The sequence below is a fragment of the Cervus elaphus genome, chromosome 14, assembly GCF_910594005.1.
Source record: "Cervus elaphus chromosome 14, mCerEla1.1, whole genome shotgun sequence".
Taxonomy (NCBI): Eukaryota; Metazoa; Chordata; class Mammalia; order Artiodactyla; family Cervidae; genus Cervus; species Cervus elaphus.
This window is the reverse complement of record NC_057828.1, coordinates 72,542,274-72,569,214: the sequence shown is the minus strand read 5'-3', so window position 1 is coordinate 72,569,214 and position 26,941 is coordinate 72,542,274. Positions and strand designations below refer to the sequence as shown.

The 26,941-nt window shown below is 37.9% G+C and overlaps 1 protein-coding gene across 1 annotated transcript in view; it reads right to left on the bottom strand.

The window, feature by feature from the left end:
* The window catches only part of INTS7 (integrator complex subunit 7), an 87,057-nt gene that overhangs the window by 50,599 nt on the left and 9,517 nt on the right, over positions 1-26,941 (bottom strand). Inside the window, exons 2-7 of the mRNA XM_043922973.1 lie at positions 21,635-21,764; positions 20,325-20,471; positions 19,088-19,225; positions 12,768-12,814; positions 8,122-8,321; positions 7,405-7,527 (exon numbers count right to left, since the gene is read on the bottom strand). Of these exons, the coding sequence (XP_043778908.1) occupies positions 7,405-7,527; positions 8,122-8,321; positions 12,768-12,814; positions 19,088-19,225; positions 20,325-20,471; positions 21,635-21,764 (785 nt within the window). The remainder of the gene's footprint in view (positions 1-7,404; positions 7,528-8,121; positions 8,322-12,767; positions 12,815-19,087; positions 19,226-20,324; positions 20,472-21,634; positions 21,765-26,941) is intronic.

Genomic DNA, 26,941 nt, shown 5'->3' with positions numbered 1-26,941 from the left:
AAAGATTAAATCATTAGAACATTCTCCTGCTCTATTTTAATATTTTCAAAAAATACATCACACTTTGAAAAAAAGGATCATTTGATCATATCCATTTAAGTAAAATCCATTTAATTAAAATCAAGTTTCAGGAAAAAGTTCTTTGTGGGAGAGACAAATATTCAAAAATACATATTTTCAATTAAAAACAACTAATGAAAAAAGCCACAAGAGATAAATCAGAACCAAAAACTCCAGAGAACATGTGGTATACTGAAGAAATACTAGTAAGCTGTGAAATCAACAAAACAGTTAACACTTAAGTGACCACTCATGTGGTTGTGAAGTTCAATGAAAATATTATGAAAAAATTTACTACAAAAAAGAAATTGCATAGTATTAAAGAAAAAAACAGTAACTGGTAATTAAATTCCAGATTTTCTTAACACAAATGGGAAGGGGAGGAAATGAAAGGAAGTAGAAAAGAGTATTTAAGCCTGCCAAAATTTGCAACATATCAACCACCATACTTTTCATTCTGAATAGAGATACACAAGTTCTTATATTAATATATAAGTATAGAGGTAGGCAGAGTAAGAATACTGTTTAATTACCATGACAAAGTCTCTTTAATTCTCTAGAGAATAAAGGAACAAAGAAAACCTGATCAAAATAACAAATGAAAGTAATGAAACAAAAGAAACAAAAAGGACATGTTATAAACAGTCTAAAATAAGAGGAAAGAAGTAAAAAAAACCTCAGTTACATCAATAACTGTAAATAAGACATGTATACTACTAAAAAAGATTCAGATTAAGTCCAAAGAGGTAAATCTGACTATATATATAGATTTCATATGGATTTATACTGAAATAAATGTTAATAATATATAATATTAATACATAATATGTATATATTATATACTTATCTATATTATCTAATATATCACATCATATAGAAAATATACCTTCTTTTCAAATTCTATGAACTGTTTATAAAAAGTGACCCTACACTGGGCTGCAAAGAAACTTTAAAATTAGGAATTAATAACGGACATGAGTTTAAGTAAACTCCAGGAGTTGGTGATGGACAGGGAGGCATGGCATGCTGCAGTCCATGGGGTCGCAGAGTCGGACACAACTGAGTGACTGAACTGAACAAGAGGTTAGCAACAACAAAAATCCCATCAACAAATATAAAAAGCTTATCACTTTAAAAACAGAAGCTTCCAGTTTTAAGAAAAATAAGTACTAGGCGTGTAATGCACAACATGGTGACTGTAGTCAACACCGCCGTCTGATACAAGAAAACGGTTAGAGCAAATCCTAAGAGTTACCCTCACAAGCAAAAAAAATTTTTTTTATTTTTCTTTTTATCTATATGAGACAATGGATGCAAACCAAAACTAATTCCATTGCCAAAGGGGAAATTAAAATGACTCTCAAGGAAATTAAAAGAATGAAATGATTTAAAATACAGTCAACCTTCAGTATCTGCAGGGGTTCCAAGACCCCCTGCGCTGCTGTGGATACCAAAGTCTTCAGATGCTCAAGTCCCTTCTCTAAAGTGGTGTGTTTGCATATAAGCTGCGTGTGCACATCTTCCCATATATTTTACATCATCTTTCAATTACTTACAATACCTAATACAATGTAAATGCTATGTGAATAGTTGCTGGCAAATTTGCAGGTGGCACATTCAAGTTTTGCCTTGGGGGACTTTCTGGGTTTTTTTTTTAATACTTTTTTGAGTCTGGGGTTGGTTGAATCTGTAGATGTGGAACCTGAGGATATAACCAAAAACCATGAGATATCTAGGAATATCATGCAGAATATGTACAAAATTTGTATGCTGAAAACTAAATACCACTGATGAGAAACAGAGGAAGCTCTACATAAATGGAGAGATGCGCCATGTTCAGAGATCAGAAAACTCAATACTATTAAGACGTCAGCTCTCTCCAAGTTGATCTGTAGATGCAAATGCCGAACAGAATCCTAGCAGACAAACTGACAAGTTGATTCAAGGCAAGGCAAGGAAAGGCAAAAGACCTACAACTTTCAAAATAATGAAGAAATACAAAGTTTAGAGGACCCACACCACCTGATTCCAAGGCTTACAGATTTCAAGCTACAGAAATCAGAATTGTGTGCTACTGGCTTAAGAACACATACATGGACCAAAGGAACAGATTGGAATCCAGAAATAGATCTACACAGATAAGGTCAACTGATTTTCAACAAAGATGTTGAGGCAACTCAAAGAGAAAGCACAGTCTTTTCAAAAACTTGTGCTGGAACACATGGCTATCCAAACACATCTTGATTCCTACCTTGCACCATACACGATGAAAAGTGAAAGTGTTAGTTGCTCAATAATGTCTGACTCTGCGAACCTGCCAGGTTCGTCTGTTCATGGAATTCTCCAGGCAAGAATGCTGGAGTGGGTAGCCATTCCCTTCTCCAGGGGACCCAGAGGATATTCCCAATGCAGGGAACAAATCCAGGTCTGCTACACTGCACAACAGTCAACTCAAAATGGATTACATAGAGTTAAATATGAAACTTAAAAGTATAAAATTTCTAGAAGAGAATATATGATTAAATCTTTGTGACTCTGGGTTAGGTAAGGACTTCCTAGATAAAACACAAAAATACAACCCCAAAAGGAATGAAAAATGATAAATTAGATTTCACCAAAATAAAAACCTTCAGAAGATACTTATATTAAAGATGCAGTTACAAAGGTGAAAACTTCAGGAGACGGATGACCGCGATAGTTGCACAGAAGTGTGAATGTACCTAGTGCCACTGAACTGTACAGTTAAATATGGTTAAAACAGTAGCTTTTATATTATGTGACTTTTACCACAACAAAAAATTTAAAAGGCACTGCATTAAAGGCACATACCGGCAGGAAATATTTACAAAATATACATCTGATAAAGAATTTGTATCTAGAACATAAAGAGAACTCAGTAACAAGAAGAAAACCTAAAAAAAAAAAAAAAAAAAAAGCATAAAAGATTAGAATACGCACTTCACCAAAGAAATCTGGTGATAACAAGCCTAAAAGGTTGAACACCCCTTGTCACTAGGGAAATGCAAATTAAAACCACAATGGGATACCACTACACAATTATTCAAATGGCTACAACTACAGAACCATACAATAGAAAGTGCAAGCAAGGATACAGAACCACAACTCATACACTGCCGGTGACTACTTCAAATGGTGCAGCCATTACAGGAAACAATATGGCAGCTTCTTACGAAGTTAAACATACATTTACCACACAGTCCAGCAATTCTACTCCTAGGTATTTACTCAAATAATGTCCTACAAAGGTCTGTACAACAGGAATTTTATTTATAATAGAAAAAAAACTGGAAACAATCTAAATGTCCAACAAGTTGTGAACAGATAAACTGTGGTTCATATACTGGGATACTACTTGGCAGTAAAAAGGAATGCACTAACTATTCACGTAACAATATGGATGAATGATGTTAAGCATTATGCTAGGCCAAAGAAACCATACCCAAAAGGCTACATATTATATAAATCCATTTAGATTTTGGAAAGGCAAACTCAGAGGGATAGAAATTCGCTCAGTGGTAGTCAGGAGTTAGGCGAAAATCTCAACTACAGAGGGGCTTGAAGAAACTTTGGAGTGATCTGAAAAATGTTCTATATCACAACTGTGGTGGTGGTTACACAACTGTATAGATTTATCAAAACTCGAACTGCATATCTAGAACTGTATACCTGGGAAAGTTTCAGTGAGTAAATTATACTACAGTAAATCTGACTTAAAAAGTGTACTTCAAATTAATGGCAACGGGAACACTAAAAGTTGCAATTTACGGAATGTGGCCAACCTGCACTAAGATGAAAATTAATAGCCTTAAGTGCTTCCATTATTAAACAGAAGAATAAAAATTAATGTACCAAACACCTGAAGCATAAGAAAGCCATGCTGCTCACTGTTTATAATAGCCAGGACATGGAAGCAACCTAGATGCCCATCAGCAGATGAATGGATAAGGAAGCTGTGGTACATATACACCATGGAATATTACTCAGCCGTTAAAAAGAATTCATTTGAACCAGTCCTAATGAGATGGATGAAACTGGAGCCCCTTATACAGAGTGAAGTAAGCCAGAAAGATAAAGAACATTACAGCATACTAACGCATATATATGGAATTTAGAAAGACGGTAACCATAACCCTATATGCAAAACAGAAAAAGAGACACAGAACTACAGAACAGACTATTGAACTCTGTGGGAGAATGTGAGGGTGGGATATTTCAAAAGAACAGCATATATACTATCTATGGTGAAACAGATCACCAGCCCAGGTGGGATGCATGAGACAAGTGCTCGGGCCTGGTGCACTGGGAAGACCCAGAGGAATCGGGTGGAGAGGGAGGTGGGAGGGGGAATAGGGATGGGGAATACGTGTAAATCTATGGCTGATTCATATCAATGTATGACAAAACCCACTGAAATGTTGTGAAGTAATTAGCCTCCAACTAATAAAAAATTAAAAAAAAAAAAAAAAGAAAGAAAGCCATGCTGCTGACAAGTTTAATAAAGAAAAGGGAAACATAAACACAATAGTAAGAATAAAATAAAGATAAAATTTTAAATACATACTACAAATTATAAAGGTTTTCCTTATGTTGATACTAATGAATCTGCAAAAAAAAATTAAATGAAAAAAAAATTATCAAGATTGATTCAAGAAGAGCTAGAAAACTTCAACAGGGCCACAACCATGTAAGGAATAGGAAATATTCTCAAAATGCTATCCCTGGAAGAAGGCCCAGGTTCAGACTGATTTATGGCCCTTATAAAGCTATATCCTCAGAAGACAGAAAATTTTTATGTCAAAGCTCTTAACCACTTCAGGGCATGGAAAGGACAACTATTTACACTGCATTTAGATTTTATTTACAGAGTATTTACTTACAGAGCATTTACACTGCATTAGGCATTCTGAGTAATCTAGAGATTAGATTTATGGTATATAGGAGGATATACATAGGCATACGCAAAAACTGTTTCATTTTATACAAAGAATTTGAGCATCTGAGGAGTATGGTACCCAGTAGGGAGTACTAGACCCAATCCCCCAATGACATCAAGGAACACTGGAATAGCAACGAAAGGAAAAAAACATGCAGCCACGTGGATGAGTCTCATCAGTACCATGTTGAGCAAAAGCAGTAAACACGAAACTAAACAGCGTGTTTTTAGGGAGGCGTAGATGGTAAAACTACGAAGAGCAAAAAGTGACTATCACAAAAGTCAGGAGTGGTTTCCTCTGCGTGGTATTAAGGCTCTGATCAGGGAGAAGCATGTGCGGGCAGAAAGCAGGGTCCTGTGATTCCCAGTCTTCTATTTCTAGCTCACGGAGACTCCATGGGCTCTGGCTTACAATTATCATTTAAACTATTAAATATACATTGCACAAGTGTGTGTGTGCGGTTTATTCACAATAAGGAAAGAAATGAGATGGAATAAAACAGTGCTTTCACTGGGTCTGGTTCCCTAAAGTGGCTGAGCACATTCTCTTCCTGTTTAGTAGGAAAAAAGCACCAGAGGACAGAGCTCTCTTAATTAAATTCCTAATTAAGCCCTCTTAAGAAGCTCTCTTAAGCATATTAAGTCTCTCTGAATCCTAATTTGCTCATCTATTAAGTGCAACTACTAATAACTGTCCTCATCTCTTGGGATATTTGCAACTATCAATCATATTATACTAAAACATGTTTGGCTTAGACGCTCAGTCGTGTCTGACTTCTTGCAGCCTCATGGACTGCAGCCTGCCAGGCTCTTCTGTCCATGGGATTTTTCCGGCAAAAATACTGGAGTGGGTTGCCATTTCTTCCTTGGGGGGATCTTCCCAACCCAGGGATCGAACCCAGGTCTCCTGCATTGCAGGCGAATTCTTTACGAGCTGAGCCACCAGGGAAGCCCAAGAATACTGAAGTGGGTTGCCATCCCTTCTCGAGGGGATCTTCCTGACCTAGGGATTGAACCACCATCTCTTATGTCTCCTGCACTGGCAGGCAGATTCTGTACCACAAGTGCCACCTGGGAAGCCCACTGAGACATGTTTAGAAAATTGCAAAAAACAAACTAACCAAAAAAAGAGCAGCTGAGTTTTCATAATCTGAAATTCAGAGGTTTTTGCTACACTGTAGCTATGATGATACCAAGAAATAATAAAATCCATGAAAACAAAGATTGAATTTAACAATTTTCCATTTCACTTTAAGCAGCTTTTAAAAAGTGGTACATTATCAGTAATGGGTAAAAAAATAGGGTTCTACCTTGAGAAAAATATTAAACATCAATGTAACCTAAGAAATGCTATAAATGCTATAAAAGATTTCACATTAAAAGTCTAAAGATTGAGATCTTCTCTTGCATTTACAAAAGAAAACTTAAGACTGTCTTATCCTCTGTGTGAAAAGGAGAAATAAGCTTTACCTCTTCTCTAATAAATCATAGTCAGCACCAAAACCATTCTCCCTAAATTGAGTAAAGGACACAGGAATAAAATAAACAACTTAACGGGGCTTCTCAGTTAGCCACGGCGCTGCTCTGGGACAATTAGAAAAGAAACTAAGGGAGAAGTCTAATGAACTACAACAAATCTAAGCATTAAAGGATATAAGCTTTCCAGTCACTAGGCAACATCTTTGCATGGGGACATATCACAACTAGACTTCTCATGGTGATCATTTTGAAATGTATAAGAAAAAGCGACTGCATTGCTTAACAGGAACTAACAGTGTTATAGCTCAATTACACATCAAAAGCAAGAAAACAAACAAACATACAAACTCACTCAGAAAAAGAGATGACATCTGTGGTTACCAGAGACAGACAGTAGTTGGATGAAGGCAGTCAAAAGGCACAAACTTTCATTTATAAGATAGGTAAGTACTAGGGATGTGATGTACAACATGGTTAATATAATGAACACTGCTGTAAGTTATATATGAAATTAGTTAAGAAAGTAAATCTAAAAAAATTTTTCTTTAATTTTGAGTCTATATGAGATAGACAGAAATGGATGTTCACTAAACTTACTGATGTTCACTAAACACTTTACGATGTTCTAAGTTAAATTGTTATGCTGTATACCTTAAACTTAGTGCTGTGTGTCAATTATATTTCAATAAAATTAGGAAGAAAGTAAAGGGAAAATAATAAAGAATTTTTATATATTTACTTTGCCAGTTCTAACTTCTGCCATTAATATCAACAATACTCTTAGAAATTTTCCATATTCAAATACTTAAGATGACAAAAATAACATAAAAATGTAAATTGAAACACTTTGATCTATGACAACATCATATTATTTTTCTATATAAAATAATGATGCTTGAAGTTCTACATACCTGAATGTTTTCTCTACTCCAAGTATGTGGTGTTTTATTGGCAAGTAATTTCAGATCTTGAATAGCAAGTCTCTTTACTGCTTTCCTAGGGTCATTCTTCAAATACTGCAATAAAAGCTGAATCTATAAAGAAAATAAGTCACTCCGTGAGTAACACCATCACTGAAATTATCATTAGGGATGCAGTGTAGTTTCGTGAAACTTTCAGGTTTGAGACAGGGCTCATTTCAAATTACAGCCCTGTCATTTGTTCGCTATGTACCCATGTTTGGGCTTTTCTCCTCTTGTACAAAAATATACCTTCATTTAACTTGTAAGGTTCTAGCACAAGACCTGGCCTTAAACATATCAACTCTTCTTTTTTCCGCCCACCAGCTCCATGCTCTGTACTCTCACCTCCACCTCATTTAATTTTTATAGGACTCCCGAGAATCAGCACTGTGACTACAACCCAAACCTTCCTGCCCGCCGCACCAACTCTGTGCTCTGCTCTGTACCCTCACCTCCACCTCTTTCTTCACAAGACTCCCAAGAGTCAACACGGTGAATACAAAGAGGGAAAAGAGCAAGCAAAAGGAAATTAAGCTTTCTGTGACCTTTATCAGAGAAAGGGATCTCAATACTATCAAAACTTACACACTACTTATTTTTTAGCATATAACACTTAACAGGCAAGTTTACTGAAGAAAAAGGAAGTTTAAAGAAAACTGAAATTACCTGCTTAGGCGTATCAACCAAAGATGAAGCTGCAAGCAGAGTGAAAGTGTGCAAAGAGACAATCACCATCTTGGTGGAAGGATAGGCGGTGACCAGCTGCTGCAGGAGCTGACGCGCGCTGGACGCCAGGATGGCATCATGGTGCATGTGCTGCAGGATGGGGATCAACTTCAGCTTCAAGTCTACTGGCGTGGCCAGACCTAGACACAGAAAGAATGCTTAAGAGGTTTCTGACTGTCATCCTGGATAATATCTCACATTCAAAAGGTCTGATTCCATTAGCAAAATGACTATTTAAAAGCAAATAGCACACTCAATGGTTAGTTGCTCAGTCATGTCGGATTCTTTGCGATCCCAAGGACTGTAGCCCACCAGACTCCTCTGTCTATAGGATTTCTCCCAGTAAGAATATTGGAGTGGGTTGTCATTCCCTTTTCCAGGGGATCTTCCTGACCCAGGGATGGAACCCACTGGAGTGGGCCCTCCAGTATTGCCATGCCCTCTGCCAGGGGATCGTCCCAACCTAGGGACTGAACCCAGGCCTCCTGCACTGCAGGCGGATTCTCTGCTGCCTGAGCCACCAGGGAAGCCTGTCCCCGTTCCTACCCTGCGCTTTTCTCCCTTTCTCTCTGTACCTCCTGAGGGTGAAAGTGAAAGCAGCTCAGTGGTGTCCCAACTCTTTGCGACCCCATGGACTATACAGTCCATGGAATTCTCCAGGCCAGAATACTAGAGTGGGTAGCCCTTCCCTTCTCCAGGGGATCTTCCCGACCCAGAGATCCAACCCAGGTCTCCCTCACTGCAGGCAGATTCTTTACCAGCTGAGCCACAAGGGAAGCCCAAGAATACTGGAGTCGGTAGCCTATCCCTTCTCCAGCAGATCTTCCTAGCCCAGGAATCGAACCAGGGTCTTTTGCATGGCAGGCGGATTACTTACCAACTAAGCTGTCAGGGAAGTCCTGTCCCTCCTAATTCCTGTTTATATACTTTAATTTTGTACAGATAAAACCAAAGGAACACAAACACATTGCAGGTGAATTCTTTACCACCTGAGCCACCAGGAGGCCCCAACAGTACATTGGTATTATGTTTAAATTCATATTATGCTTATATATATTATGTTTATGTAATATTATATTAGAGGTAATCAGGTTCAATAGTTTTTAAAGTATTTAATCTTAATTTGGGGGTGATTATACCAGCTGACTGGAGAAGGAAATGGCAACTCACTCCACTGTTCTTGCCTGAAGAACCCCAGGGACGGCGGAGCCTGGTGGGCTGCCGTCTATGGGATCGCACAGAGTCGGACACGACTGAAGTGACTTAGCAGCAGCAGCAGCAGCATACAGGCTGATAGTAGAAAATATCCTTAAAAGGCACAGTAGAAAGCAGTCATATTTGCTGCTTCTTTCTTCCCATAGCATACCAAAACATATACATATCCATGAACATATATACACATGCATAATCACAAACTCAATGGCAATAACCTGTTATATTTACAATTTTAATTATTTCCTTCAACACTAAGTCAAGATCAGGATGTGAACACACTTATGTATGGAGCACTTGCAAAGTTCTCTGAACTTTGTGTAGCATTGCCTTTCTTTACAGCATACACAGCTGGAATCTCATTGAGGATTGATTCCAAACCATCTTTCCTTGTCAACACTGGAGCTAAATAAACAGAAAGTCTTTGCTTCTATAGCATGGTTTAACGGTGTAGTAAACAAAAAACTGTCAATCATAATGTCCTACTTATGTCCTACTTATATGCCAAAAGCTAATTTATCTCTGCTGATGAGTGCTTTTTGCCACAGTGAGTAACTGTTAGTGTGAATATATGACGCCATTTCAACATCCAACAGTGGCTTACATCAACTGACGCCCTTACTGTTTGGCCTCTCTTCAAATTTAGCCAAAGCAGAGTACCCCCAGGAGATGGGAGAGAGAAGAATGAGGTCAGAGTATTTACTCCCTGGTTTTCTCTGTGCAGGGTCAGGTCAGGCCTGTGTTATGACTGTTTTGATCCTTAAGTTACTGAATGCATTTGCAAGACCATTCTATCTTTGAACTCTTTCTCAATGGCTTTTGCTTTTTCACTCTTCCTGGTTTTTGTCCTTCCTCTGGCTGTCCTTTCTCAATCTGTTTGTATTCTCCTCTTTTACCCACACTTTAATTTCTGGTCTTCCTTGGGGTTGCTAATAAATTATCTTCTTATCCTATGTACTTTCCCTGAGTGAGCTGATATAATCCCATGGCTTCTGCAATCAGCTATTTGCTTTTAAAGACTGCCTCCCCCCTCATTCCTACCCCCTGAATTTCAGATGCATATGTCCCATTACCTTCTGGTCATCACCAATGGGATATCTCAGAAATACTTTATGCTTAACAGGGCCCAAAGAGAACTTCTGATCTTTACCATGAAACTGCCTGTGCAAAACTTTCCCTGTTTCAAGATATGACAGCTCCATCATCACAGCTCCTCAGACCCTGGAGTCTTTCCTGATTCTCTTATTTCTCTCACATTCACATCCAAATTTATTAACAAATCTTGTTGGTTTCTATCTTCAAAATATAAACCAAATCTGACAGTCTTCCCACCTTCACAGCTGTACACTGGTTCATTTCTACCACTATCTCCTGACAGAATCATTGCTAAGCTTCCTAAGTACTGTCTCTACTTAAGAGCTTCCCCATGGCAGACTCCTGTCTCGAGCAAGACTCCTGTGTCTGCAAGCCTATTCTCAGTCCAGCAATCAGAGGATTCTTTGTGTTTATAGACACCTTTACTGGAGGTTTTGTTGTTGTTTAGTTGCTAAGTCATGTTTAGGGAGACTCAAAATTTTACTTCGCAGAAACACAAGCAGCTTAAAATGTAAGAGTATTTATTCCTCAGACTCACCTGCCGCTTCTGTGTGCTGGGCTCCAATCTTCCTCTACCTTGCCCCCATTTCTGGGCTGTGCTTAGCTGCTCAGTCGTGTCTAACTCTTTGCGACCCCATGGACGTTAGCCTTTCAGGCTCCTCTGTCCAAGGAGATTCTCCAGGCAAGAATACTGGAGTGACCCTCCAGTATTGCCATGCCCTCCGCCAAGCGATCTTCCCAACCTAGGGACTGAACCCAGGTCTCCCACACTGCAGGTGGATTCTCTACCATCTGAGCCATGAGGGAAGCCCACTCCCATTCCTACCCCATTGCTTTTCTCCCTTTCTCTCTGTACTGAATTCCTGTTTATTTACTTTAATTTTGTATACATGAAACTAAAGGAACAAAAATGAATCTTAAACATGCACGTTAATGGATTTCTACCTATGACTGTATCTATATTCATATATACACAGCACTCACGCTATACGAAATCCTCCAGCATCCTAGGAGGCCTACCTGTACAGCTTTCATCAGCTCCCTTGCTATCTACCCTGTCTGTGTGGAGAGCCCCAGCAGATGGGAAGTTCATGTCGGGTCAGCGTATTTATTCTTTGGCTCCTCTACAGGGTCACATCAAGTTGCATCACCCTGAAGGTCAGTATTCCCAAGCGGCCTTCTTGATGTGACTCCAGGTTCTGATAAGCACTCCTTCCCCCGCACCTCAGACGGTGCAGGACATCGTCCCCTCTAGCATACTCTGCCCACACCTTTGTAAATGGCTCCTTCATTAAACCCTACTTGAATTACTGCAGTTCAAGCGTGACATGTTTGTTGCTGAGATGCTGTCTCATACAGCAGGTGGTCAGCAAAACCCTGCTCAATGAATGAGTGATGCTGCCTTCTAAGAGAGCTTTCTGCAGGGCAGCCTCTCTCTGGGAGTAGCGGGGAAAGACAAAGGAATAAAGGGAAACCGGACAAAGCTCAATCACTGTATCTTGGTCTTCAACTAAGTGATCTTATTATGGCTCCATTTCCTTTTCCATAAAAGAAGTAAGAGTATTACCTATCCAAGTCTGCCAAATTACACAATACAAAGACACGCCATTTAGAAAAATACAAAGCAGGTCGTGTTCCCCAGAGTTGTGCAATGCTGTAACCCCAGAGCTTTCTTTTATGACTATGATGAGGGTAAATGAGGTAATACATGGGAAGCACAGTATGGAAGATGAGATTAGAATAAGGCTTTGTAGGCTACAGTAAGCAATTTGGATTTGGGTTTAGCTGCAACTGGAAGATACTGGAGGCATATTAGCAGAGTGAAGAGAGTCCCTGAGCTTTCCCCCAGGTCAGAATGTTTTCCCCCTAAAAATATGCATTTCTTACTCAAGTATCAACTTGATCAGAAGTCTTCCTTGATCAACAGATATAAAACAGAAACATCTCCCCTTCCATCCTGCCATCGACTCTAGGGACTATCCTTCTCACCTCACCTTTTTTCCGTAGCACCTGGTGTGTCATAAGTTTACTCATCTATTGCTACCCCCACTCCTTCCACCGTTCGAACGCAGGCTACACGAGGGCTCTGCCTTGCGTAGTGCTGCATCCTAAGCTCCTAGAATGGTTCTGGCATTTAGAAGACACTCAATAAACATTATTTGGGTGAATAAATGAATGAATAGTGATTAGCACATAGTAAGTACTTAATGAATGTTAGCAGCTATTATTAATATGCATACCATTAAGTCACTTCGTAACACCAAATGAAGAATACATACCTTGAATCATTTCACTGATTTTGTTACAGATTCCTACAGCAAAATCCCTTTGGAAAGAGAAAACAGTATAATCTTTAAAACCAAAAAAAATTAAATTTGCTTCAGTTTTCTAAGGACTTATATAGAACACGATAAGCACAGGAGAAATGCAATATTCCAAATCATAACTAACATTCCTAAGGTCAGGTGCTGGGGATGGGGAAAGAAATGCAACCAAAACCAAAACCCCACAAAGCAAGTGGGCTTATGCCAACACTGTTCCCACATGATCTTCAAGGAAAGATGCTCTGACTTATGAGTACTATTGCAATTTCATTACTGAATGACACTGTCTGAAATACTCAAGGTTACTATCTCAGTCTACAGTGTTTTAGGACACACTTTTAATTAAAAAAAGCTTTTAATACACAAGCTAATCATTTATATAAGCAATAAAATATACCCAAATATTCTGAATTTTAGCAAAACAAAGTAAATATGAAGCAGTAGAAATGCAGTGGGAAATATGGGTAGAGCCAAATTATTTAAAAGTGGCCATTTTTAGATTAAAGACCTAAATGTAAGACCAGATACCATAAAACTCCTAGAGGAAAACAGGCAGAATGCTCTTTGACATAAATTGCAGTAATATCTTTTTGGATCTGTCTGCCAGCAAGATGGAAGTAAAAACAAAAATAAACAATGAGACCTAATTAAACATAAAAGCTTCCGCACAGCAGAGGAGACCATAAGCAAAACACAAAGACAACCTACAGAATGGGAGAAAATACTCACAAACGATGCAACAGACAACAGATAAAATCTTCAAAATACACAAGCAACTCATACAGCTCAACATCGAAAAACAAAAAACTCAATAAAAAAAAATGGGCAGAACATCTAAATAGACATTTCTCCAAAGAAGAAAGAACAACTACAGATGGCCAAAAGGCACATGAAAAGACGCCCCTCATCACTAATTATCAGAAGTGCAAAGCAAAACTATAATACAATGAGGTATCACCCCACACCAGTCAGAACAGCCATTTATCAAAAAGTCTACAAATAATAAATGCTGGAGAGGGTGTGGAGGAAAGGGAACCCACCTCCGTGGGTAGTGGGGAAGGTAAATTGGTGCAGCTACTCTGGAAACCAGTATGGAGGTTCCCTAAAAAACTAAAACCAGAGCTACCATGTGATCCTGTAATCCCACCACTGGGCATACACTCGGAGAAAAACATAACTTGAATAGATACATGCACCTCAATGTTGACTGCAGCACTATTTACAATAGCCAAGACATGGAAGTAACCTAAATGTCCATCAACAGATGAACAGATGAAGAAGACGTGGTATATATATACAATGGAACATAACTCAGCCACAAAAAGAAGAAATAATGCCATTTGCAGCAACATGGATGAACCCAGAGATTATCATACCCAATGAAATAAGCCAGATTAACACAGACAAATACCTTATGATATCACTTATATGTGGAATAAAAAACAATGATAGAAATGAACTTATTTACAAAACAGAGATAGACCCACAGACATAGAAAACAGATTTGTAGTCACCAAGGGGAAGGGAGGAGGAGGGATAAATTAGAAGTTAGGGTTTAACATACACACACCACTAAATATAAACTAGACAACCAATAGGACCTACTATATAGCACAGGGAACTATATTCAATATTTTATAATAACCTATATGGGAGAAGAATATTAAAAATATACATATGTATAATTGAATACTCTGCTGAATACCTAAAAATAACATTGTTAATCAAGTATACTTCAATTAAATAAATAAATAAATAATTTTAAAAGTAGCCATTTTCAAAATATTGTATATCTGAAAAGTATTTTCTAAGGTGTTGCTTTTGAGTCTGTTGCAGCTGAAATAACACTGAATGTTGCAAAAGTTATCCATAACATGAATGTTTGGGATAAAACGTTATATAATATGTAAGGAAAGATGACACAGATAATATGATCAAACTTGGTTCTTTCAGTCATGATTCATGACACATAAGGCATGAAATACTTTCGCTCTGCAGTTCAATGGATGTCTATATAAAATATTTTCTGCCATTAAGATATTATTTTAACATTCTCTGACAAAGTGAATAGCACACGTCAAGTACACAGTGGCTGTCTGCAGGGTAAGCACCATGCAGTCCTTAGAGTCATGAGATGAACTAGCCATTTTTTCATGAAACTCCATAACTACTCAGAAATGGTTATTTGCAGGTATCTTCTGAAAAGATAAATAAAGTAAGCATGTAACTTTAAGAAAAATAACTGGGTAAATTTTTTGCCAATCCTAGCTTCTAAACAAAAACTAGCACTTCAGAAAACTTGTATCTGTCACCATGAGCTTGACACTTAATATTTAAAGCCTTTACTGATGAGATCAGTGGAGATAACAACAAATATGATCCTTTGATATTTAACAATATGATCCTCTGATATTTTACAATGGAAACGGTCAACATTTGGTAGACCTGCATTAACAGAGTGAACCAATATTTCCCAAAAGACCAATGTCTAAGTTATAAAACCATACAAGGTAAGGGATGCCAATGGATTTCAATGTAATAGTACATGTTCACTGATACGGTTTTAGAGTTCACACTGCAACTAACTTTTATGAACCAAAAATTTTCTAGTTCTGTGAGAGATCAAGGAAAAATATCCATAATTACCTATAAAACCTTTAAAAATACTCCTCTCTTTTTCAACTATCTGTGTGAGGCTGGCATTTTTTCATATACTTTAACCAAAACAACACATTGCAAAAGAAATGGTGAATGCAGAACCAGCTGTGACAATCCAGCCAGACATTAGAGAGATATGTCAAAATGTAAAAAGAAATGTCCCTCTTCCCACAAAATTGATTTTTGTTTTGGAAAAATATTTTCATAAAGATATTTTTGTGTCAACACATTAGGACTTTGCTATTCTTTAAATGAATTAATAATATACTTTAAGTTTAGGCATTTTCATCTCTAATACAGTAAATATCAATCGATGTAATCTGTATAAACAAAAAAAGCTCTTTGAGGACTTCAATAATGCTGAAGAGTGTAAAGAGATTCTGATACCAAATAGTTTGAAACTTACTGCTCCGATATCAGCCTTATATTCAATAAGAAAAAGTAAGCTGTAAATGTCTTTTGAGCACAAGGCAAGAGGTATATTAGGTATCTATAGATGACCTGTTCACATTTCAGAGCGCTCTTGTATTTGTTATTCCTTCTGTTTGGAATATCCTTCCTCCAGATGGCTGCCTCTTCTTCAGGACTGTTTCAGTTCAAATGCTACCTCTTCAGGGAGGCTATCCCCGATCACTCTACCCAAGGAACTTACTTAGGTCTTCATCATAATGATAAAACGACTTTATTTTTCTGTAACATTAACGAGCAGCTGAAACTATTGTGGGTTTACATAGCAACAGAGCATTCATCTTTTCCACTCCTGTATTCCTGGTGCTTGGAATAGAGTCTGGACATGATGGATATTCACTAAGTATTTCTTAACTATATAATAACTTTTTTTTAACAAATGCAAAGTTTAAAATCTGTTACAGGCCTCTAGGGTCAATAAACTGCAAGTTTGAAGCCTGTAGTTTCTTTTTAGGTCTAATAATATTTTTAAAAACTCTTAATGTCAGCATTAAAAATATGCTAAGAATATATAGTCTCATTCGCTGAGACTAAAGAATAATCTGATTCTCCAGCTTTTTCCCACCCCAAATTCAGATCTGACAACACTGGTCATGGTCCTGCACCATCACGGTCAGCCGGTACCCAGGAGCAGTCACCCTTTCAGATGGTGTGCACATTCCAGTCCACCAGTCACCACTAGAGGTCACCACTCTGCTTGACAACGCCTCCCAGGTTCCTGAAGTCGTTTGGGTTTGCAAATCCTCCTCTGAGACTAGCTCTTAACAATTAAAACCTTTTTGGTGGCACAGTGGCAAAGAATCCACCTGCCAATGCAGGAGATTCAAAAGAAACAGGTTCAATTCCTGGGTCAGGAAGATCCCCCGGAGAAGGAACTGGCCACCTGCTAAAGTCTTCCTGCCTGGAAAATTTCACGGACAGAGGAGCCTGGCGGGCTACAGTCCATGGGGTCACAAAGAGCTGGACACGACTGAGCACGCACACCCTCAGAACAAGTTACATGTGGTTACGGTAGCAGACAGGTAGAAATAGGATTAAGTCAGTTTTTAAAGCCCTTTTTTGGTCAACTACTCTAATTTGTTTAAGATCCAAAACTGATACAGACACTAAGATAAAAATCCATCTGTATTGGTTGAGATACCTGATCTCAAACCAGGTCGTCGTTTCTGAGGGAAGTGCACGCATGCGTGTGTGCGTGCATGCTGTTGCTCAGTCGGGCCTGACTCTTTATGACCCCACGGACTGCAGCCCACCAGGCTCCTCTGTCCGTGGGACTTCCCATGGTAAATGCTAATCTGGAAACGGCGTATTTTCTTGATTTTCATACTCTAGTACATTCCGATAAGTACTTCAGACTTAACTATTGCATTAATTTGGTATGTTTAAACATCACAAATCACAAGTATACCATATTGAAGCCTGGTATGTTAAAAACTGCTTCTACATAAACTGTTAAATGTTTACTGGTCATCAATTCTATAAATGAAGAATCATGTTGTTCCTGTTACTTAATCTTTTCCAAGATAGATCAGAAATTCCACAGCTGATAAAATTAGCTTCTGATAATAACACATGAGAAAAACTGAGCCAAAAATGATTTCCATAAGCAAATTCCAATACTAAATCTCAAATTTATCATCTACATTTAGAAAACTATTTTTAGAGCTACTCAAAGTACACACTTAATTGGACAGATTTAAAGTACTCACACCTTGACAGTGGTGATCAGAGGATAAATATTCACTAGATATAACTCTTAACCAATAAAAGTAATTTTTAAAAAGTTCTTGCAATACGCATGACTCTCAATAAGAAAAAAAAATGCCAATTTTCAAAAGCACCAATAGGGATTGTCTTTACTTAGATATTTCTCTTCCTCAATTACTGTCACACCTACTACTTTCAATCAGTAAATAAAAGTCTACACAGTTTATGTTCTCTAATCTCCTTTTCCAATGAGTAATCCTGGAATTCTCAAAGTTTGAAAAGAGCAGCTGAAGAGATGAATAAGTATATAATTAAACTATAAAGAAAGATCATTGGTGATTAACTATTTCAAGTCTTATCCAAATTTAGCAGAAGCTCTTAATATAAATGCTATTTTTAATTTAAAAAATTCATTAGTCACCTGATTATAAAACCAAAACTTGCTCCTAGAAGGATATACAGAAATTTGTAAAAAAGAAAATAAAAATAAGATAATATCTTCACTCAGAGACAATATTTCGATACATATCCTAGTCTCTTTTCTATTCCATAAACACTTGCTTTTCAAATAAATCTGTAATATCACATAACCTATTATGTAACCTGTTTTCAAATATATTTCTAAAATACATTAGTTATAAAAGCTGATACAGTATTTCATTGTATGATCCTATTCATCTTATTGGCACACTGGTTGGAATTTGTTACCGATTTTTTTTGTTATTATAATCCTATAACTAGCATCCTTGCAAGTAAGTATTAGTACACACTGCTGACTCCTTAGGATAAATTCTCATAGGTGGATTTTCTAGGTCCACGGGATGTACAAAATACATATTACAAAAATGCCCTCCAGAAAGCAGTGTTACTTTAACAACATCAGTCAGTAAAAGGAATAGTATTATTTTTTAGAGAGGATAATCCAGTAAGTCAAACACATTAATAAAACTATGGTCAATATTCCATCAAAAAATAATACATTTATGGAGACAGAAATGCTATTTTATAAGATAATAGAGTATGATACCCCAAAGAAGTTAAAATTGGTTTCAATTCCAGTTATTATCTCTGTCAAACTGTCCAGACTTGAGAAGATAGTAAGAAAAGAATAATTTAGTATTAGGACAGTATAGGTTTGGGGAAGACACCTCAATGGACAAAGCTCCTGCTTCCCAATGAAGCCTTCCCCAACTATTCTAATCCCAGGCTGATCCTGTCCTCCTGGGAACTTTAATTCCATTTACAGTTAATGCCAACATCTGTACTTAACTTTTCTGTTTTATGTATTTAAGTCTTGTTTTCCCAGCATGATAGAAACACCCTTGGAAAATACATCTTGCCGTTCACATTTTTCTATATCCCTTAGTGTTTACATATATAAATTGAGCTATTCTTTCAAAACCTCTTCTTGGGGAGCCAAACTATAAAAGGCCTAGGCTTACTTCGACTGTGCAGAGAAGTTAGCAGCAGCAAAAACAGCAGCTTCAACTTCTACATTATCATGTGAATCCAGACTCTGACGAATACTATGATGAGCATTCTTCCTCTCAGGAATTATTGATGCCAGGCTTCCCAACATCCTACACAAACAGAGAAACCCCAAAAGAAATGAAATGCAGTAAGTTCAAGGTCAGAAAAGGAAGAAATAGGCAAAGCTTACCAAAACTAAAGTTTGTAGGTCAGTCCATAAATCTCAGGTTAATGAAGTATCAATTTTAGAAACCAGTGACTCAAATTTTGTAAACATTTTTCCATACTTCAACATGTAAGAAAAATTAACATGGTTAATTTAATACAAGCAAAAATTTTTTAACAATTACCTTGAAGTACATGCCAAGTGCCAAAGAGAGCCCAGGAAAAGAAACTTTTGAATTACTAAAGCGTCAAAATGCCAATTTTTCAATGTTGTATAAAGAAGTCCATTTTAGCAAAGCATTAACAGTCCAATATTTTTGCTATTAAGCAGACCCACAAAGTAAAAAAGTAAGACTTCCCAGTCTTTTTTCCACATCAGTAATCACTGGTATCATGATTTTCAAATCTCTCAACATCAAGAGAAGTAGAGGATGTCCCCCTGGGGCTCATATCAGAATAGAGGAAGGTATAGTTTAGGAAAGTGAATTTCAAAAATCCAAAGCTTACACATACTAATTTCATAGATGACAGACCTAGAAAGAGGATATGGTTCAAGCTGGTTTTAAGGCTTACAAAATGAAATTCTACCAACATTTTTTTAATGCCAAGAAAAAAAAGGAAATGCTGAAGAAACTAAGGTGGTTGTTCCTGGCATTCTCCAAGGAGTCTAGACATAAATTATCATATATAAAAATGAGCACATAACCAAGGATGAATATAGAAAACAGACATGAAACAGGAAGAACAAGGTCAGAAAGGTAAAAGTTCAAAATAAGCATGAGGCTAAACCATACTTACATTTGAGTTAACAGATCAGAACATCTACCCACAAAAGGAGTAACTCAAACATAAGTTACCAAAACAGTATCATAGACGGTTAGCTCTAAAGCATTTATAGACTGGGATGGTTACCATATTTTCCCATTGACTCTTACTAGGAAAACCAAAAATGAGTTCTTAATATTCAGAATAAGAGAAGTAAAGGTACGACAGAAATACAACTCAAAGAGTCTTGCGGTGACTCAGTGGCGTAACAGAATATACCGGAGAGTGATGGCTCTTGCTACAGGGTCATTACTGTGAATCACAGAGAAAATTCTCTTCACAAACTCATCCACATTTAGGATCTTCTCCAAATGCTTCTCACTTTGTTGGGTAACTTTAAGAACACACAGCCTCAGGAAATTGTTTCTAGGGAGAACCACAGATAAAATGAATTAGACCACTTCAGGAAAGTAATATTTAATTAGGAATCAAAGCAACACAAACGATACTAATAAATTTTAGCAACAGGCCAATGTTTTTCAACCTTAACATTCTGTTTTACCACAGAAACAGTCAAAAGTCTGTACAGTCATCCTGTGATATCCACAGTGTGGACGGGAACTGATTCCACGACTAGCCCCCCACCAAACCCAAACCCTTGGAGACTGAACTCTCTTCTGTAAAATGGCACAGTGCCTGCGCATCCTCTCACATAGTTTAAATCATCTCTAGATTATTTATAATACCGAATACAATGTAAATGCTATGTAAACAAGTATAAGTACAACGTAACTAGTGGCCAGTGGATGGCAAGTTGAAGTTTTGCTTTTTGGAACTTTCTGGAATTATTTTCCCAAATATTTTTGACCCGTGGTTGGTAGAACCCATGGATGCAGAACCCTGAGATGAGTGCTAAGCATAAGCAGTTAGCAGAGTGCAGTCCTGCAGGAAGGAACCAAACAGCTGTAACGTAGAGAGAAGTCCGGGAGCCGAACTCAATCTCCTCAATCCTGTTAGAACCAAGAAGATGGTCTTCCTCCTCTCAAGCTAATTCTATAGCTTCTTTTCGGCAGGTCTGATTAGATGTGTATGTGAGCACACGAGTATATGGAGAATGGTGGAAAGAAGTGGGAGAGGGAATGGCGTAGAGAAACAACAGGTATATATTCAGGGTTTGCTTACATGTTTCAGGCACTTCACAGTGGCCCATAATCTCATGTAACATGTAATGTCATATTATAAAAATAAATTGTTAAATCAGAAACTTCTCAAAATGAAATGCACAAAGCCACAGATATTTCCAAAATACACAATTATATATCAAGGTTGTCTTTAATTTTGAATTATCCTGTCCTCCAAAGAACTAAGTACTCTCTGCCTTATACCCTTTACTTTGGCTCAAAATGCCATTAAATTTCACACCAAAATTTGTTGTGAATTTCCACGTGCATCCACTAAAACGGTAAAAAAACAAAAACAAAAAACCATCATGTGGAAGTCCTAAAAGGCAAAAAGAATACAGACTACAATATAAAACAAAGAAATATGAACAAAGTGCTTTAGGACACCAAGGGCTTAAAAAGACTTACCCAACTCTGAAAACATCAGCTAACTTTAGGAATGCAGAATTGATGAGAATGGGGAATGGATACTTCTGAAAGAGCCTGGGAAAGCGGACAACTGCTTCACACTGTTCACCAAGTTTGCCAGATCTTAGACCTATGGAAACCATTAAAAGGGAAGAACAGATTAGAAATTTTTGACTAACAGTAAGGCAAAAACAGCAAATACCAACACAGTATTACAGACTAAAATTATTTACACGGTAAAATTACAATCATTGTTAACAATTAGATAAAGTACAACAGTAACTCGTTATGTTTTCAAAAATAAAAGTGACACATGAAATAGTAATTTTGGAAAGTGCCACCTTAAGATATAAAGAGAAACTTTTGTGCTTTTTTTTTCTTCTTTAAAAGATTGAATTGATAGAATATTTGGGGCCACAAGTAAATCTCAACAAATATGAAAGGACTGAAATCATATTATGTATGTCCTCCATTACAACATAATGGAATTAAATTAAAAATCAGTGAGAGAAAAATATTTTAAAATTTTCAAATATACTAGAAATTAAGCAACACAGTTATTTAAAAAACCCAATAAGATGAATCATTGAAAGAATTAAAAGTGTAAAAGATGAAATCAGAAGAGAAATTTAAAAGAAGAAAAAAAGAAACTCAATCCTTAATTTGCACCATATACAAAAATTAATTCAAAATGAACCACAGACCTAAGAGTAAGAGCTAAAATTATGAAGCATATAGAAAAAAAGAAATCTTATGCTTGTATGCTTGTATGATGCAAATAATTCTTAGATAAAACACAAAAAGTGGGCTTTTTAGACTAAAAGATTAAAAAATGACAAGTTAAAACTTCACAAAAAATTTAAAACTTACGCTCTTCAAAACATACTGTTCTGAGAATAAAAAAACAAGCCACATACTGGAAGAAATATTTATAGAACATGTATTTGATAAAGGACTTCATCCATAGTTCTTACATCTCTAGAAAACTTAGTTTTTTAAATGGGCAAGATGTGAAGAGAAATTTCACTAAAAAGGAAATACGATGGCAAATATAAGCACATGAACAGATGCTCATCATTATCAGTCATCCAGGAACTATAAATTAAAAACAACAGTAAGATACCACTACACATCCACTAGAAAGGCAAAAAATTCCCAGTCCATCAACTGGTGAATGAATAAACAAACGGGTATCTCCATACAATAGTCTCCTATTCAGCATTCAAGAAACTAAGATAAAAAAAAAAAAAGAAACTAAGATAATGGCATCCGGTCCCATCACCTCATGGCAAATAGATGGGGAAAAAAATGGAAACAGGAACAGACTTCGTTTTCTTGGGCTCCAAAATCTCTGTGGACAAAATCTCCAAAATTTCTGACTGCAGCCATGAAATTAAAAGATGTTTGGTCCTTGGAAGAAAACCTATGACAAACCTAGACAGTATATTAAAAAGCAGAGACATCACTTTGCCAACAAAGGTCCAACTAGTCAAAGCTATGGTTTTTCTAGCAGTCGTGTACAGATGTGAGAATTGGATCATAAAGAAGGCTGAACACCGAAGAATTGACAATTTCGAATTGTGGTGCTGGAGAGGACTCTTGAGAATTCCTTGGACAGCAAGATCAAACCAGTCAATCCTACAGGAAATCAACCCTGAATATTCATTGGAAGGACTGATGCTGAAGCTGAAGCTCTAATACTGTGGTCACCTGATGCGAAAAGCCGACTCACTGGAAAAGACCCTGATGCTGGGAAAGATTGAGGGCAGGAGAAGGAGGCCCCAGAGCATGAGAAGGTTGGATGGCATCACTGACTCAAAGGACATGAGTTTGAGCAAGCTCCGGGAGAGAGTGGAGTTTATGGAAGCCTGGGGTGCTACAGTCCATGGGGTCAGGAAGAGTCAGACACAACTTAGTGACCGAACAACAACAGCAGCAAAAAAAAAAAAAGGAACCCATTACTGATGCGACAACATGGGCAGATCTCAAAATCATCATGCTAAATGAAAGAAGTCAGACCCAAAAGACTACTGTATTATATGACATTCTGGAAAAGGCAAAACTATGAAGACAGAAGGTAGAGAGTGGTTGCCGAAAGCAAAAGAAAGACTGACCACAAAGGGGCACAAGGACATTCTGGGGGTAAAACATTCCAGGTAGTGGTTTCATGACTATATACATTTGGTGAACTTTATTACACACAAATTACGCCTCAATGAATGATTCCTTTTTTTTTTTCTTGGCTGCGCTGCTTATGGGATCTTAATTCCCAGATCAGAGATTGAACCCAGGCCCTCAACAGTGAAACCAGAGAGCCCTAAATGCTGGACCACCAGGGAATTCCCTCAATGAATTTGATTTTTCAAAAATCCAACAAACAGTTCATGTTCAATCCTTAAAAAATTCATTAAGAATGAATATCCTGATATGAAATTAACAGTATCACCTTCAAATAATTCTTCTATTATTTTGCCACTTATAAAATGCTGATTATATCTGCACAAGAATAAGTGCCCAAGAATACCTCTGTTCAGTAAAGTCTGTTCACTGTTTAAAAATGACAAAGGAAATGTCTGGGGTTAAAACAAGGAATGTCGCTCGCCATTCAGTCCTATGAGGAATGAGTCACTTACCTAAAGTACACCCTGTAAGGAATTCAGTTTAAAGAACTAGATGAAGCACTCTGTGTTTTAAGGAAAACAGGTCAAACATGCCCTTAGGCAGTTATATTTCAGGGGGAAAAAAATTTAGGAACCTGAAGACCTGCATTTTCCCACACTTAGAAAAGCACTGAAGTCATTAACCGAGATGTGCATTCCTTGAGATGTCAGTAACCTACCGAGACGTCTGCCGGCTTGCACATACTCCTTAGTCAAAACGGCATGATACACGGACCTCTCCCCCTACCTCTTCAGAGCGATTTCTCAGAGCTTTCTGGAAAGCTGTCTCCAGGCCACAGTCCTCAGTGAGACGTGGACTAAAACTCAGCTCACAGCTCGCACACTGGCGGCTGATTCCCAGTGGACAGAGGGCTCTCTCCTGGGTGCCACTTTGTCTCAATGCGGAAGACTTTCACAAAGGGCATGTGCACGTGCAAATTCTACAGCTTACTAAGGAGTTCAGTTCTGTAGGCACACTCAGGTTAGTTATCTGGTACTTAGAACATATTTCCTCATAGGAAAACAAATAGCACTATTAGTACTTAAAGTACTCTGTAATCTAATGGCTGCTTATCATAAAAGTTCCTAAGGGAAAATTAATTCAAAATTAATTTCTAATTGAGATATTCAGAACATATCCCTTCTTTGCCTGCTCCTCTCTCCCTACACACCTCACTCACCAACTTCCATACACACAAGAACTGCCATTAGGAGCTCTTGGGAGTCTTCTTCCCATTAAATGCACCAAGTACCAGCAGAGACCTTCTAGGTGACTAGCAATGGCTCCTGAAGCCTTGAAAAGGCGGTCAAGGACACAAGGGAAGGTGAGGGAAAGAAAGGCAAGCCTCAGGATGGAGGTGAAGGCGCAGAGAAGGGAGAGATGTGTGCTTACGTACACATGCTGGGGGAACGGACTGCTGGGAGAACCCAGAGTAGCTGGGTTTGCTTCCTTCCCTCTCTCTCAGTAGGTGAGTGATGCACATGATAGCAAAGTTCTGTTTGTAATAAATTACAGGGAGAAATATCAATAACCTCAAATATGCAGATGACACCACCCTTATGGCAGAAAGTGAAGAGTAACTAAAGAGTCTCTTGATGAAAGTGAAAGAGGAGAGTGAAAAAATTGGCTTAAAGCTCAAGATTCAGAAAACTAAGATCATGGCATCTGGTCCCATCATTTCATGGGAAATAGATGGGGAAACAGTGGAAGCAGTGTCAGACTTTATTTTTTTGGGCTCCAAAATGACTGCAGATGGTGACTGCAGCCATGAAATTAAAAGACGCTTACTCCTTGGAAGGAAAGTTATGACCAACCTAGATAGCATATTAAAAAGCAGAGACATTACTTTGCCAACAAAAGTCCGTCTAGTCAAAAGTATGGTTTTTCCAGTTCAGTTCAGTTCAGTCGCTCAGTCATGTCCGACTCTTTGCGACCCCATAAACCGCAGCATGCCAGGCCTCCCTGTCCATCACCAACTCCCGGAGTTTACTCAAACACATGTCCATCGAGTCAGTGATGCCATCCAGCCATCTCATCCTCTGTCGTCCCTTTCTCCTCCTGCCCCCAATCCCTCCCAGCATCAGGGTCTTCTCCAATGAATCAACTCTTCGCATGAGGTGGCCAAAGTACTGGAGTTTCAGCTTCAGCATCAGTCCTTCCAATGACCACCCAGGACTGATCTCCTTTAGGATGGACTGGTTGGATCTCCTTGAAGTCCAAGGGACTCTCAAGAGTCTTCTCCAACCACAGTTCAAAAGCATCAATTCTTTGGCACTCAGCTTTTTTTATGGTCCAACTCTCACATCCATACATGACCACTGGAAAAACCATAGCCTTGACCAGACGGACCTCTGTTGGCAAAGTAATGTCTCTGCTTTTTAATATGCTAATAGGTTGGTCATAACTTTCCTTCCAAGGAGTAAGCGTCTTTTAATTTCATGGCTGCAGTCACCATCTGCAGTCATTTTGGAGCCCAAAAAAATAAAGTCTGACACTGTTTCCACTGTCTCCCCATCTATTTCCCATGAGGTGATGGGACCAGATGCCATGATCTTAGTTTTCTGAATGTTAAGCTTTAAGCCAACTTTTTCACTCTCCTCTTTCACTTTCATCAAGAGGCTTTTCAGTTCCTCTTCACTCTCTGCCATAAGGGTGGTGTCATCTGCATATCTGAGGTTATTGATATTTCTCCTGGCAATCTTGATTGCAGCTTGTGCTTCTTCCAGCCCAGCGTTTCTCATGATGTACTCTGAATATAAGTTAAATAAGCAGGGTGACAATATACAGCCTTGACGTACTCCTTTTCCTATTTGGAACCAGTCTGTTCCATGTCCAGTTCTAACTGTTGCTTCCTGACTTAGTTGGGATGAAAAAGGGAAAGAAGGAAGTAGCCCAGGTACAATGAGTCTCCTCAATAGCCAATATGATCCACTTTACCTTCCCTTTAAAACAGAATCTCAGACAAATCTATTTAAACTGATTCAAAATGTACCAAAGATAATTTTGCATCTGCCAGATAAATATTCTGATTTCTCTAGTGCGGTCAATTTTTATTTAAGATAGACACATATTCCTCTAACAGAGCCTTGGGTACATGAGCTAAAGAACAGTAAATGTCTTGCTTATTTTCTGATATGAGAGTCTTAT